Source organism: Hakea prostrata, chromosome 2 (genome assembly GCF_041222555.1).
Source record: "Hakea prostrata isolate BN-2017 chromosome 2, UWA_Hpros_2, whole genome shotgun sequence".
Lineage (NCBI taxonomy): Eukaryota > Viridiplantae > Streptophyta > Magnoliopsida > Proteales > Proteaceae > Hakea > Hakea prostrata.
Window position 1 is genome coordinate 69128350 of NC_142601.1, and position 14883 is coordinate 69143232.

General features: G+C 39.4%; 2 protein-coding genes across 8 annotated transcripts; both read right to left on the minus strand.

Annotated features, from left to right (window-relative positions):
* Positions 1-46: 46 nt before the first annotated feature.
* On the minus strand, positions 47-12546 carry LOC149026077 (uncharacterized). Of its 7 annotated transcripts, XM_089146310.1 has the most exons (11): positions 12306-12518; positions 10142-10563; positions 9990-10043; positions 8211-9186; positions 7780-7968; positions 7576-7667; positions 6305-6364; positions 6126-6195; positions 1212-1415; positions 701-1072; positions 47-342 (listed from the first exon to the last, which is right to left on the minus strand). In XM_089146310.1, the coding sequence occupies exons 4-11, from the start codon at positions 8961-8963 to the stop codon at positions 307-309; spliced, it is 1776 nt and encodes a 591-aa protein (XP_089002436.1). In that variant the 5' UTR covers positions 8964-9186; positions 9990-10043; positions 10142-10563; positions 12306-12518; the 3' UTR covers positions 47-306. The 7 variants fall into 7 exon arrangements, with proteins under 7 accessions (XP_089002436.1, XP_089002440.1, XP_089002437.1 ...); XM_089146314.1 differs by lacking the exons at positions 9990-10043; positions 10142-10563 and having other exon boundaries at positions 12462-12546; XM_089146311.1 differs by lacking the exons at positions 9990-10043; positions 10142-10563 and having other exon boundaries at positions 8211-9183.
* A 1240-nt stretch (positions 12547-13786) lies between these two features.
* LOC149026078 (Putative AT-hook DNA-binding family protein) lies at positions 13787-14611 on the minus strand. Its single transcript, XM_089146320.1, has one exon. It carries the CDS (start codon positions 14597-14599, stop codon positions 13787-13789), a length of 813 nt encoding a protein of 270 aa, XP_089002446.1. The 5' UTR covers positions 14600-14611.
* Positions 14612-14883: the final 272 nt, after the last annotated feature.

Below are 14883 nucleotides of genomic sequence, written 5' to 3' on the forward strand. Positions count from 1 at the left end.
GCATTGTCACTCACTCCCGAGTCCCGATTCATGGACTTTCTTCTTCTTTTTCTTTTTTTCTTTCTTTTTTTCTTTCTTTTTTTCTTTCTTTCTCGTTTTTCTTTTTTTTTTTTTTTCTTTTTTTGTGCGGAATACCGATATTGATATGTATCATAGGATGATATCGGTGAGTGACATTGAGAATTAACATGGAGATAACTTACGGGTGTCATCGGCCGGATTGAGTGGGGCCAGACTAAACCCCTAAACTAAGATTCTACCCAACCCTACCAGGATTTGAGAATTCCAAATCCAAACCCTAACCTGTTAAAGTTCTTCTAAACCCGACCCATCTTGATTTACCTGTTGGAGACAGAAAATCTGTTAGCACAAATATCTTCAATCTGAGACATGTATAAAATCTTAGGAACGTGAACACAGACTTCTCGTAGCTCATAACAGAAGTTAATCAAACAGCACAAAACTGTCATTTTCTTATGGGGGAGTTCCCAAACAAGAAGTAACAAAAGTCGTTAATCTCTGGAAATTGTATTCCATGGAATATTTGTCAAATTGCTGTTAACAATGCTCAAGAACAACTCTCTTTCGAGGAAACCACAGAATAATATCATGATGTCAGTGACTGCCATACTAGACAAGGAACCAAAATGGCTACTGCTGAATAGCTTTTGGTTTTTCAATGCTGTTAGCCAATACGTACATAGTGTGTTCCATCTTCGGGCGTATCTCCAGCAGTTGGGGACAAGTTCCTTCTGGAGTAATCTTGGCGGACCTGTGCATGAGTCTCTGCCTCATGCTGAAACATCTTAACCAGCTCTTCTAGCTCTAACTTTCTCACTTCAACCTGTTCTTCAGTTACAGGCACTTTCAACCCGAGGAATATTAATCCAACTCCAATTAGTACAATTCCTAGCAGGAAGAGTAACGCTGCAAACAAACCAAATGCATAGGGTGTATTAGAAGCTCCGGGGATCCCGTCTACATTGATCCCAAAGAGCCCAGTGATGATAGAAAGAACAAGGCCACACCCTCCGAAAACGCCCAAATTATGTGAAACACGGAGGCTTCTGTCCTGAAAGTAACATCAACAGAACAAGTAAAGAACTCATAATGTCAAATGCAAGAGAAGACATAAATGAACTTTGCATCAGATCCTCAAGTAGGTGCATTTGATGTGTTTGTGTTGCATATGTTTGTTTGCATGCACGCACCTGCAGCCAAGCACGAACAGTGCTCTGCATCACGTCTTGAATTGTAAATAATCGGCCACGTACTGCTTCTTGCTCCCCAATCATTTCCCTTGTACTCCGTCTTATATCCTCTAACAAGTTCTTAGCTGCAGTCCCTCTCAAATGTTTGAGAAGCTCAAAGACAATCTCCTCCCTAGCATGCAGGGACCATTTAACTCGAATCACCTGACATTACGGAACTTCATGATCCCATCTCAATTCTCAAGAGGTTAATGCTTCTCTTTATCAAAAGATCATGTATAGCCATGAAATCAATATAAGCTTGTAGTTCAAATATTTGGGAATCACTAGCATGCTATTCTCTATCAAAAGATTTAGGTGAAACATGGTATATGTCTTGTTGCACAACTATTTTCCATGTCTTTGCTAACATAATTTACTTGACTCATTTAATTCCTTGCAAAAGCAAAATGGTTTAAAAGACACTGATTCACCCTCTCAAAGTATTGCGAGTTCAACTTATTCTACTTAAAGGAACAAAAAGGATTCAGTTTTAGTTCCACATGAGAACTAGCAAAGCATAAAAGAGGGAGGAGCTATAAATAAGTAGTCAATCATTTGGTTATTAGGTTTGATTGGTTATTAGGCTCATTCAGGCCAACAAACAGGACACCATCAGTCTAACCGGGCCCCGGGCCAAACAAAGACCAACTTACTAGTTACAACTTCCTTAGACCCTTAGACCAGACGAGTTAGTTATTGGTTGATCCAGACTTAAATTTATGGACCAGTTGCAACCAGTTTATTGAATCGGGCCTAATGATGATACCCCTAACATTACTTCCTCAGGTCAGTAGCATGATCCAGTTACGCAAGTTCAATTGGATTGAGGACCAAGATCTGCTCAAAACCAACTCAAATTGGATCGAAAATTAAGGGAGTGTTGAAATTTCGGTTATAGGGTATCTAGGGCTAAAAATGAGGGATATCCAATGGGGTCCTGGTAAGTTTTTTTGAATGACAGCTTGAAGGGAGTCTAGTAGATGACAAATTGGGACGGTGTCTCCAATCTGAAAGTCTTATGATAGGAAGTGGTAGGCTTATCACAACTTAATGAATCTTGAGATCTGATGGGTGAATAGAGGTGGAACTTGGTTGAACCAAGGTGTCTGAATGGTAATGATCACGAAAATTTGGAAGGGATCTGATTGACAGATGATGAACGATATAAAATCCAGATGGTCAGTTCTTGAAATTTTAGAATTCAATAATAGGTGCTGTTTTGATAGAATGTAGGATAGATACGCTTCAAATCTGGATCCAGCGTGAGGACTACTGTGGAGGGGCCGGGTATGAAATTTGGTTAAAAACTGGTGTCTGGATTCTCAGATCTGGGGTTGCAAGTCTGACAAATCAATGGAAGGTTCTCATTTTCAAGAGAGAGAAATTCAGGGGGAATGAAAGCGGATGGGGATGATAATCTCCTACCAAGGCAGCAGGCCTGTAATGGCAGATAAAGGTGAAGACTGGTTCCATAGTCAGCAATAGGAACCGGAACTCTTAATCAGCTAGCACCCAAGGGGCTTACCACTGGACTTCAAACACAACCAGTAGCTTCTCCATGGAAGAAGAAGAAGATCACACAAGAATTTGCTTCCCCAGCATAACGTAAAGTAATCTGCTTTTATCACCCATCAAGTGCGGTACTTAAAGAGATCCTAATCAGCCTTATATGGGAGTCCTAGAGCTATTAAAGACTTGACTGGGAACAGAAAAAGAAATAGGGATAATTATGAATACCCCACTTGCACTTTGGTGACATCACTGTTACATCCCATGTACTTTGGAAAATTACTGACAGGCTCTGCAGCTTGGTAGGTCTTTCTATCACACCCATACCATTAACATCTGTCTGCTAATTGCCGATGTGGCATAAAAGACTTTCATAATGTCCAAACTATGACTGAGACATTCAGAATGGCCATTTCATCCTCTTCTTCCTTCCTCCTCCAATCACTTTCCTTATCAGCCATTTAATTTCGTTTTCTTCAGAACCAACGTTACCCTTGTGCAGAGAACAACAGGACCTAATTGCATAGCTTCTCAAGGGCTCCAGGGCAAGTGACATTGTTAAGACATCAATAGTAGGTTTTGGAACAGGGTAATTTTGGGTATTGAAATAATCCATGTGGGAGGGTCACATGGAAAGAGTGTTTGTAGGAGTCCTTGAGAGGGTTATATAGCGTGAAACTGTAATTAGAGAGGGGAGGAAAATGAATTAGGTGTTTTGGGCAAGCTTGCTTGTGGTAGTGAACTGGGGTGAGTTCACTGGTTTTGTGTCAGGGAGGGCAACCTAGGGTGAGTTTTAAGAGAAATTCCTAGATACATTTTAGTAATTCCATTCGTTTGTTCGAGTGTTAATTGCGATCCAATTTTAGCATTCATTCCGGTAGATTCCAGCGTGTGGTGAGGCTAATTTGCTGGTATTCTCAGGGAAGATGACCTGAGTCGCTGGAGGTTTCAGAAGAGATAATCGGGGTCTTATCCGCATGGTATCAAAGCGGTTCAGATCCCAGGGTATGACAAGAGGGAGGATGGAAGCAAGAATGGAAGAATTGGAGAAGACAGTGAGAGAGATCCAGATCCAATTTGTTGTGATGGATTCCAGGTTCGAGCTCATAAATCAACAATTGGAGGAGCAGCAGAGTAACAATGAATTCAGATCTGAACTGAGGACCTACCTGATGCATGGGAAGGCTCTTGAGATTCATTTGCCAACACTGGAAGTGACACAAGAAAGAGCATCAAAAACTCCACCTCTGGTAAGTGTGAACGCTGGGAGATGAAGTGGTGAAGATCCGATTAATCTCGAAGGGGCTGACCAACGCAGGACTTCTCACCCTGGTAATTGGAGATGATGATTTTTGCTGGTGAGGACCCTTGGGGCTGGATTGCTAAAGCTGAGAAGTACTTTCACATCTACGGGCTGGAAGGCGAAGAGATCCTTAGGACGGCGACGCTGTGTCTTGATGGCCCTACTCTTGGCTGGTTACGATTCCAAGAACTGCAAGCATCGATGTCCTCTTGGGAAGAATTGAAAGAAGCTCAAGTGAGTTGTTTTGGCTCGCCTAAACGGCACCGTCGGCGGTCTCAGAGAGCAATTTGAAACCCTCACTGCAGCGGCAGGGTGTTGAGACGATGACTGATTCCATGGAGCTTTCCTCTCGGGTCTGGCAGATGATATTTGGGCCAACGTTCGCCTTTTCAAACCCGACGGGTTGATTCAAGTCATGGAGTTGGCCCAGGAGGTGGAAGCAAGGAACTAGGCTCTTAAAGGGCTACACTGATCAAGACTTGTGCAGCCCATCACTACAGCCCATGCATTGGCCCAGCGGGTTGTCAATGTAAATTCAGTGACTGCAAATGGACCGAAGACTAGCCCAGCAACCAAAAACCTTAATGGAGTTGGAGTTAAACCAGTGGGGTCGACCAGTCCGAACCAACCACAGGATAATTTGACCACCACCAGCCCTTCATCTTCTCCAACCTCGTCCACAGTCCTTCGTCTTCTCCAACCTCGTCCACAGTCCTTCGTCTTCTCCAACCTTGTCTCAGGCAGCAGTGACTTCTTCTGCCCAAAACCAACGCTCTCGATGGTTGTCGCCTAAGGAACTCAAAGCGAAGATGGATAAGGGCCTACACTTCCGTTGTGACGCACCCTACTCTAAAACCAATCAATGCCCTTACAAATAGCTCTAGGTGTTGCTGGTACATGAGTAGGATGACCATACGGCAGTTTCAGAGGTTGCAGGTGCAAATTCACCTTGAGAGCAAGGTGAGACTTTAGGGAGGAAGTAGTTAAGACATCAACAGTAGATTCTGGAACAGGGGTAATTTTGGGTATTGAAATAATCCATGTGGGAGGGTCACCTGGAAAGAGTTCGTAGGAGTCCTTGAGAGGGTTATATAGCATGAAACTATAATAAGAGAGGGGGAGGAAAATGAGTTAGGTGTTTAGGGCAAGCTTGCTTGCGGTAGTGAATTGGGGTGAGTTCACTAGTTTTGTGTTAGGGAGGGCACCGTAGGGTGAGTTGTAAGGGAAATTCCCAGATTCATTTTAGTAATTCCATTCGTTTGTTCATGTGTTAATTGCGATCCAATTTTAGCATTCACTCCAGTAGATTCCAGTGTGTGGTGAGGCTAATTTGCTGGTATTCTCAAGGAAGATGACCTGAGTCGCTGGAGGTTTCAGAGGAGATAACCGGGGTCTTTTCAGACATAAATCAATAAGTGAAGCTTCTGCTCTAGGTTCACTAGCTATCTTTGATAATTGATAGTACAAGATGAATAGACTAATGGCACTGGATGGGCTCATGCTGTCCAATGAAGATGGATGTACCAACATGGGTCCTCATATTGGAATCTTAACTGAACAGTTGATCCAAGATAGGCTGATTTCCAGGCAGACTATCTAGTAACTGAATCCAAGTTATTGGTGGGCCTTCTAGTTTGACACAGTATTTTGTTTACTTAATAAGCCTGCTCTCTAGTTGGGAGGACCTGATTCCTTTGCACCACTCTCCTTATACTTCAAACATAAAAATTGATCCCAGAAATTAATATTGAAAAAAAGAAGAAGTGAAAGTGGGTGGAGGTATTTGGCTCCTCTCCTTGGAGACAATCTCCCAACGAGTGCCCAATGAGTTATAGGTTTCTGCCTTAGTGTCATGTGTAATATTCTAATCCATGGACACTCATTGGATTTATCCTAGCCCTTGGGTTAGAATATAACACAGCTGAATCTTATCACTCGTTGGAAACTCACTGGACGAGCCCCTCCAAAGAGAGAGGATCCAAACCCAGGGTGGAGAGGGGGCTCATACTGGTTTCTAAGGAAAGCAAGGTGATTTTCATAGTAGCAGGCAGCCATCATACCTGTCTTGATAACCGTCTGATTTCTTGGTTTAGAATTATACCGAAAAGATTCAAGTCCTCATGGTTTCTCCTAATCAGAAGTGAAAATTAGTCTACTTTAAATGTAGATGATATACAATAAAGAATCACTGCCAAATGAAATCACCTCCATACATACACCAAAACATTAGTCTGTGCACCTGTTCATAAATTTTAGCTCCACTTCATCAGCCTCCCCAAATATTGATTTGCGAAATAATCTAAAATAAAAAAAATATAGATATAGATATAATTAGAGAATATTACTTCATGTTTGCCAAGTTTTGACATAGAATCATAAACAAGAAGCTCAAGAAAGATTCTATGAAATATAGCTCATATGAAATCATATCTGAAACAGGCTTCTGGTTTTAGACATTCAGGTTACCACACCTTTAGCAAAAAGTCACACCTCATAAGTTTACAGGGTTGCCATCATTTTGAGGATATGCTAGTAGTTCTAGTAATCTACATACCACATGTACATAACAAAAGATGAAAGACAAAAACAAAAGGACTATCCTAATACTCACAAATATGGGCATATTCACAAAAAAATAATACTTCTTCAATTAGTTTGGGTCACAAGCATAGTTCGAAATTTTCACAAGATTTTAAAATTCAAAAATTTTGAGAATATCCCAAAAGAAATAGCATGACTGGTCAAAGATATGAGTCGTTTAATCAAAGTTTCAAGCAAAATGACAAGTTAGCTTTAAAATAAACCATGTATCAAAAGATTTGAACCATTTTGTTGGTTTCACTTATTTCAAGATTCGACAGCTAATCTTGAGAAAACTGTATTGTGATTTTGTTCAAATCACATAAGAGTGGAACAAGTGGTTGTGCTGTAGAGGAATGCATTGGAAGTGACAATTTGCTGTGTTAGCGGAAGATTGGTACAATATTCAAAGTTAAAGGTATGTTACTTCTCCCCAAATTAATTTTCACAAAGATAGGGGAAAACTTGCTTGGGCTGTTGTAGCAACATTCTAGTGGTTTTGATCATGCAGAACTCAACATGCTAAAAGGACTCCAAGATGAGCAAAAGGGTGACTTCCTTGCATTCTTGACAACCATATCTTTGACTCTTTGTATGAACTGATGTTAAAAAAAATTGATAATTATGAAATAATTTATAATTTTATGTTGAATCAGTCCTAATGCATATTTAAGTTGTTTTACAATCTGTTCTGGTACTAAATTTTGTGTACAATAGGTCATATTAGCAGATCCAAGGGTTTTGTTACTTTTTGAAGGCCTAAAATAAGGTTTCCTAGAACTTTCAAGACCTAGTCATTTGGGCCTTGAAACCCTTCACAGAAACTTGCACCATGAATGTTCCAAGTTTCGACAAAAGTTCCACTGCTTTGTAAAATATTTCTGAAATCCAGAACTAGGGAAATAAGATTGACATGAACAGTTTTACCACCTATCATCCCATCGAGAGAGGCTGCAAGCCAGATGTGCTATTACTTCATGAACAGTTCTCGGCGCATTTACCCCACCAGCAGCAAGAAGTTCCTGAAGCAAATCACACCATCAAATAACAAGCAGAGAACCAAGGAAGAACACGGAAAACAAAAATTCACAGGCAAATTGAACATAACAAAATTCACAAGTAGCAAGAACAAACCTGAACTTCAGTGATTCCTAATACATTTATATGTGATGCAGATCCTTTTATATGCAACGCAGTTATCAGAAAGTTTTGTGCTTGCCAAGATCTAAGTACAACTGGGATGTCATCCTGATCAATAGTAGGATCACCAACTGATTGACCCAATAGCTCAAATAGTAGGCCTCCTGCAACCCTGACAGGTACCTGAATGAATAAAACTATTATCATGAGCCAACCCATGAGATGCCATTAAGCAACACCAAGAGTTAAAAGCCATACTTGGTTGTGCAGAACCTATGTCAAACCAACCATAATTTTGAACATGTAGAACATCCACAAACTTTTTTTCATTCCATTAACAGACCATCTAAAACTAAATCCAAATACTCCCTGGATAAATTCTAATGATCAAATTGACAGGTTAAAAGATAAAAGAAGCAATATACCTCATAAAAAAGGTGCTTCATACGCTCACTAATCAGCCGGCTTTCATCTCTCAACGCAGTACTTATGGCAGGATGTAACCATTGAGCATTACTCAGCCATGTGTCAACGGATTTGTGACCTGCAGCAACATGACACCACCATATAGGCCCAGCAGGTCGTTCCCAGTAAGGAGCTGCTACATCTGCAACAGTCAGATCATCTTCATCATCTGTGAACCCAGTTGGCGTTAAGACACAGGTTGCATCTGCTTGCGCTGTCTTTGGCTGTAAGGCCCAGGTTGAATCTGCTTGCACTGTTTGGACAAGCTCATAAATTCTAGACCACCCTATTGGTATCCAATGATTTTCTGGATATCTATCCATGATATGATAACGACCTGAATGATAGTTCTCGCTATCTTTGTAGTCATCAAAAGGAAAAGTTTCATTGGCTCCAAAATCAACCAACGGAGCAGGCTCTAACAAGTCGCTCCTGTTCATGTTTAGAGTTGAAGCATCAGCCGATCTGTTCCTTGGTAAATGCTTATTCAAATCCCTAATTTGTTGTGCTGACTGGCCTTTCGAACCAGATTTTCTCCGATTTGTCTTCCTATGACTATGAACATACTCAAAAGCACAAAGGAGTCCATCTGTCCAAAGTTCACTCCCAGGGATTACCTCTCGATTGTAGTGGAACTTTTTATTTTCTGATTTCCTCATTTTGTCCCCAGAAGATGAGTGATCACTAGACATGTTATTATTATTCTGCTTCATCTACACACAACTAAGGGCATTCATCCACCACTGGCCAACTCCAGAACATCCATTGATTGAATAAGTCCAGAATTTGTGATGAAAAATTTTATCCTTTCAGCAGTGATGTATCTAAAGCAACAAAATGGGAAGAAAATCCTAAAGAAGCATCTAAATAGGATTCTGCATCTACAGAGCTTCCAGTTGGAGTAGTAAGGTGCAGGTGGATAATCCCAAATTCCTGCTGCAATACCATGAAAAATAAAAACAAGACATCAGCTTTGGCTTCAACTAAAAAAGAAAAAAATCAATTATGAAAATTCCTTTTCAATTTTCATTGTTCATAATTTTTCTCCTGTAGGCTGGTAAAAATATCAAAGAGAGAGAGGGTGAGGGACTGAGTGTTGAATAAGTACAAAATATTGAACCTATCAACCAGCCATAACTAGTCTGAAAATGATGCACTCCCAAAAAAAATTAAATTAAATTACAAAGGACAGGCAAAACAGAAAGACCTCCAGAGAGATTGTGGTGTGGTGGATACAATCTAACATCACCATAAAATTCAGGATCCAACCCGCTGAATTTGATGACTCAAATAACCAGCAGTTTAAACACCAAAATTAACCCTCTCCCAAGGTAGGATGGAGAGATAGTACAATCAGCAAAACAGTAACCAGGTTTCAGATTTAGTAATTCAGCGGTAATTTCACTATTATGCAGTCAGCATCAAATATACAACAGATCATCCACTAGATAGTTGGGGTGACATACATCAAACCCAAAGAATCCAATGTGAAATTAAGTAGACCAGTGGAAGCACACTACATATCAACCAGCATATTATGTATATTTAGTTTTAACCAAGGAGGTTTTTAGAAGTATTTATTTAACAACTACTGAGGCAGGGAAATCTTGCATGCAACATATAAACAAAATTAGGGAACAACAGAATTTCTTCAATCACAGAGAGGTAAAGCAGATCTGATACATGACATATGAATACGAATCACAAATCAAAGGAAAAATTTTGATTCAGAACTCTACCATGGAAGACCAGCACTGTTTCAGCAGTCAAAACCTAGGAGTGGCAACAAAAACCTATCAGGAGTAACCAAAAGGCCATTCAGATAATTCCAACACTGCAGTTGATGGAAGTATATGGATAATGGAATAACACTTCTAAAATGAACCTTAACCTGATGGTCAGATGGTTCACTTGCAGTGACTTCACAACTAGTAATTAGAAGACTCAAACAGTGACCAATTGACCTGTGGCAGTCTCACAGATGAACAGCACAAAATAGAAAGCTCCAGAATATCCTCAAGATCAAAACAAACAATCTTTCAACCAGGAATAAATCTGAAAGTTTTCCTCTACCCAGAACCAGAAAAGAATTTTGATAGGGAAGAGAAGAAAGGACATGACCTAGGCTTCTCATCTACAGCCTTGATCAGTCTCTCACCAACCAGCAGTGCTCTCATCCTCACCAAATCACACAGCAACCGAGCATGAAGCCAGGCTTTCTTTTAACTTCATCAAATCACGTGGAATATTGTAGCAGCCTCTAGTTTTATTGAAAAACAGTAAATACTTACACCAGCTTGGAAAAGAATCTCTCTGCAAAATAGAAAATAAATAAAATGAAATCTAATCCTAAACTAATATTACTTCTCGAAAATAGAAACAACTTCTAAATGGAAACCAAGAATAGGAATTACCTAAGTAGTAGGTGACCCATAAGATGATCCTAACTAGTTACAAAAGATGACAATCTAATTATATATGAACTAGTTATAGTAAGAAACTAACAAGTAACAACTACGTAGAAACTAGGTATTACATGTACAAATGCCAAATGGTTTGAAGAGACAGAATACGAGCTCAAGTGAATGTAATACAGTCAATTAATACTAAAGTTGAAACATTGAATATGTATTGATGAAGCCCTACTTGAGCTTCCTGTGGTACTAAATTCACATGAGAACAAGAGAAGTGCTGGTTATTGTCAAAAATTGACACTTCAATACAAAAATGGAATTACATCAAGCCAGTTTCTAATGGTTGATAACCAAAGAGAGCAAGTGTTGTAAACAAGCGGCACATATGTAGCAAAGTCAATGTGAGAAGCAGCTGACAACGAAAGAAATTCTATGCAAGTGACTTGTGGATTCGATTCAGTCGCTATGGGAACTTAAGCCAAAAGCCATTAGGAAGTTTGGAAGAAAATTCTAGAAGAAGTGAAGCAAGGAACCAAGGTACCTGAAATAGATAGATGAGTTGACGGGAGAAATTTCTGTTTGTCCATGCGGTAGAGGTTGTAAAGCGTGTTCGGATATCTATGCTTTTAAACTTTCTAAAGGATTACATGAGAGTTCTGGTTATGCCTGACTCATGATTTAGAAGGATCCCCTAATGGTTTGTCCAATTTAAAGTAATTAAACAATCTTTATCTGTAGAGGAGCTTGACCTAGGGATTTTGGCTTCATACCTGGACAGAGAAAACAGTTATCCATACCTCAAAGGAAATATTTTCTTAATTCACTGAAACAACTGCTAACTAGGTACATACTATCAACTAAAATCAATAGGAATTCATCTAATGAGCCTATGATTTGTCTCACCGGAGAATGCAAGCCAAGAACAAGTGGCAAATGATAAAACTGGTGTCTCCTGGGTTGTCATTTACTCAATCTAGTTACGCTGGCTTGAGGATAGCATCTTGGAAGTTGCAGCGTTCTAAATTAACAGAGTGCAAGTAAGGAAACCGGATATTTAGAGAGACTCATTTTGGGGATGCCACTTTTTGTAGAAATTAATGTGAAATTGCATTTAAAATTAGGAAAGGATGCTATCCCATACCCAAACCCTAGGTCTCCACATTTCTGATCATCTTTTAAGGTTCAGAAACTGATTAAGCATTCCAACGAAGATTTCATACCTTCTGCAAATAAAATAGTAAAGCCTAAACTCTAATTGGAGTAACCATAATAAAATTTAAAATTCCAAAACTTGTTCTTTCCCTTCATCCACAATTTGTGTATGCATAAACCATTATAGAGAATTAAACAGAGAAGAACTAATAAAACCTCAATCCAATGCTTGCACTGATGAACAAGCAGCATTCGATGGACCCAGTTCAACAGAGTATAATCATAGAAAGAAGGGGGTGCGGGGAAGAGAACTCAAACAAAAGAAGAAACCCAACATACATGAAATCATAACGAAATTAGATGACAATCAGAACCCATCAAAACAAATTGTACACTTAAGTGAGGGTCTACACTCTAGAGTATATGCACGGTGGTGAGACTATCCAGTTCATAAAATAAGAGCAGAAAATGAGGTGGTTGGTCTATTACCTTTAAAAGCTTTGGAATGTTGTATCCAGTGAACTACGCTTCTGCGGAGCACGTTTGAAGAAGGTCAAGTTGGCGACAAATTATCACCTTTGGAAAGACAACCCTTTGAAAGCACTCAGAATAGATTAGAACATAAGAAAGATACAAGCTGATCACCTATCACAGCAGCTCTATTAATTCTGAAAGACGCCGACACTGGAGAAGGGCTCTTTTGGATCGAGAAAAAAAAAAAGAGGAAAATGCCTGCCTTTATGCGTTTCATGAAGGGAAAAAAAAAACATATCTTTACTTTTCAAGAATTTACATTGAGTCATTTGAATAATCGAATCATAAGGACTGATATCCAGCCCATTTCTGACAAGAAAATTGTGGATTTTCTTATAGATGTCTGACAATTATTCTAATATCATATTAAAAGTTTGAAATCCATTTACAAATCAAGTTATTTTTTTAAATTTAATCACAAGTTTTTTGTAACTTATAAATATATTTCAACCATTTGATATGATGTTTGGACATATGTCATACATCTACAAGAAAATGAATGGTTCATTTCTATGATCCATTTTCTAATAAAGAAATGAACTGGATAAATTTCCATTCAACTTTTGAATTTACGTACGTTGAAGTCAGATTGGGAACCAAGAAAGGTTTTTTCTCCAATATCAGCCAAGTATCAATACATCTTTCTGTGATTTTATTTATTTGTTAAAAAAAATTTGCATTAAAGCAAAACCGACATGTGTTTGCCGACAACATTAATTCAAAAGACTTATTATTATAGACTTGGAAGGTTATGTGGACTTCATATCGGGTTCAGATCATCTATCCGTCACAGAAGAGATCTATGCTTCTCGCACCCATCTCCATCCTGTATTAGAAGAGAGGCCCATTGGTAGCCTACCTCTGAAATTTTATTTTTTTGGGGCATTGATAGTTTTATTTTAATGTCTGGTGACTATTACATATACCATAGAAAGATTCAAATTTATGACCCACCTCAATTTTTCTTATCAGAACTAAGAGAGGAGAGGACCCTTTTTTTTAATATGTGAAGGAGAGAAATGAAAAGAGGTGGATTCCAACTCCTACTCCTTCAGATCTTCATACAAAATGACTAAATGTATGTGACTTAATTTTTGTAGGCATTTTTATTCCAAAAGAGGCAATAGTGATAGTCATATATTCTAAATGTGGTGTATAAAGAACTCTGAACTGAAAACAATAGAAACGCAAGCAGGTACCCATGGAGGTAAAATGTGAAAACAAGATTCTAGAATTCATGGTGAACAAAAGCATAGACTAGTTGATGCCAGTGAAGCACTCAGTTTCGAACAGAAAGGAGAATCAAATTTGATGTGTAACCAGTTGCTTATATCCCAAGCCAAATATTTTGTGGGACTAGATGAACTGAAACAGACTTCCCAGTTCCCAGTAGGATAAAGAAATCGTGACAGTTCTAAGCTTCCTAGTGAAGCTGACTAGCCTTTGGTAAGTTGGCGTCCAGGAACCCAAGCATAAACCTCAGAGGGCAAACCTCCATTGTTAACCAAGTTCTGTGGTATCCCGTACAAGTCGACATGGTGAAGGTTGTGATATTGAGGATTGTTCAAATGATGTTGGTTATGTGCAGCAGCAGCAGCAGCAGCGACTTCATCATCATCCAGAGGCAATCGATCAAATGTCGCATTCATGAAAGAGGCAGCCATGATCACCACAGAACCTGAAGCTATCAGAGCACCTACAACACCTCCACCAACAACTTGACCTTGAGGCCCTGCTAGATAGATTGTAAGACCAGTTACACCAGGTGGTGCTGGAGGAGGTAAAATGGAACCCAAAAGTGAAAGAATTTCAAATCTTCCATGGAGTGTCACAATGGCACCAGAAGTGGAAGGTTGCCTCAGAGTAACATTCATCACACACCCCGTTCCACTTAGTATGTAGATGCCTCGCTGTCTCCTCCTCGCGAAGTTTGCTAAACTCTCGCAAATATCGCATCCATTTCCAATCTCCATGGCATGCGCACGAAGGGCGTTTGCACTATCACGAGTGATGATGATGGGTGGTTTTGGCTTGTTTTTTGACCCAGCTGGCCGACCTCGAGGACGCTTCATTGACACTCCCTCTGCTGCCATAGCTGCTGCAGGAGGCACTGGCTTTGTCAGCTTAGGGACTACTAATCCTTCTGTATCTAAGAATGTCCTGGAGTGATTAGTTTTATCCCCTCGTGGGATTTGATCACTTGCATCCTTGGATCCTACAGAAGAGGCAGGAAAATCACCACCAGCCATTCATACACTCTTTAGATCCGGGATTTTTTGCTTTCAATCAATACTCAGCTACAAAAAATGTGTTTGGAATGGGAGTTTAAGTAGCAGCACTGCAATCATTAAAATACTGGAAAGAATGATTAGGAATTAGGTAATGGTTAAGTTAAACCAACCATACTACCATAAGCAGTAAATTATTCACATTGCCTAACCTTCAACTGATTCTCTATCATGTCAATTGTCTTTCCCAACAGATATCTAATATTCTTTTCCAAAAATCCAATCACCCAACCTTACTGTTTCAG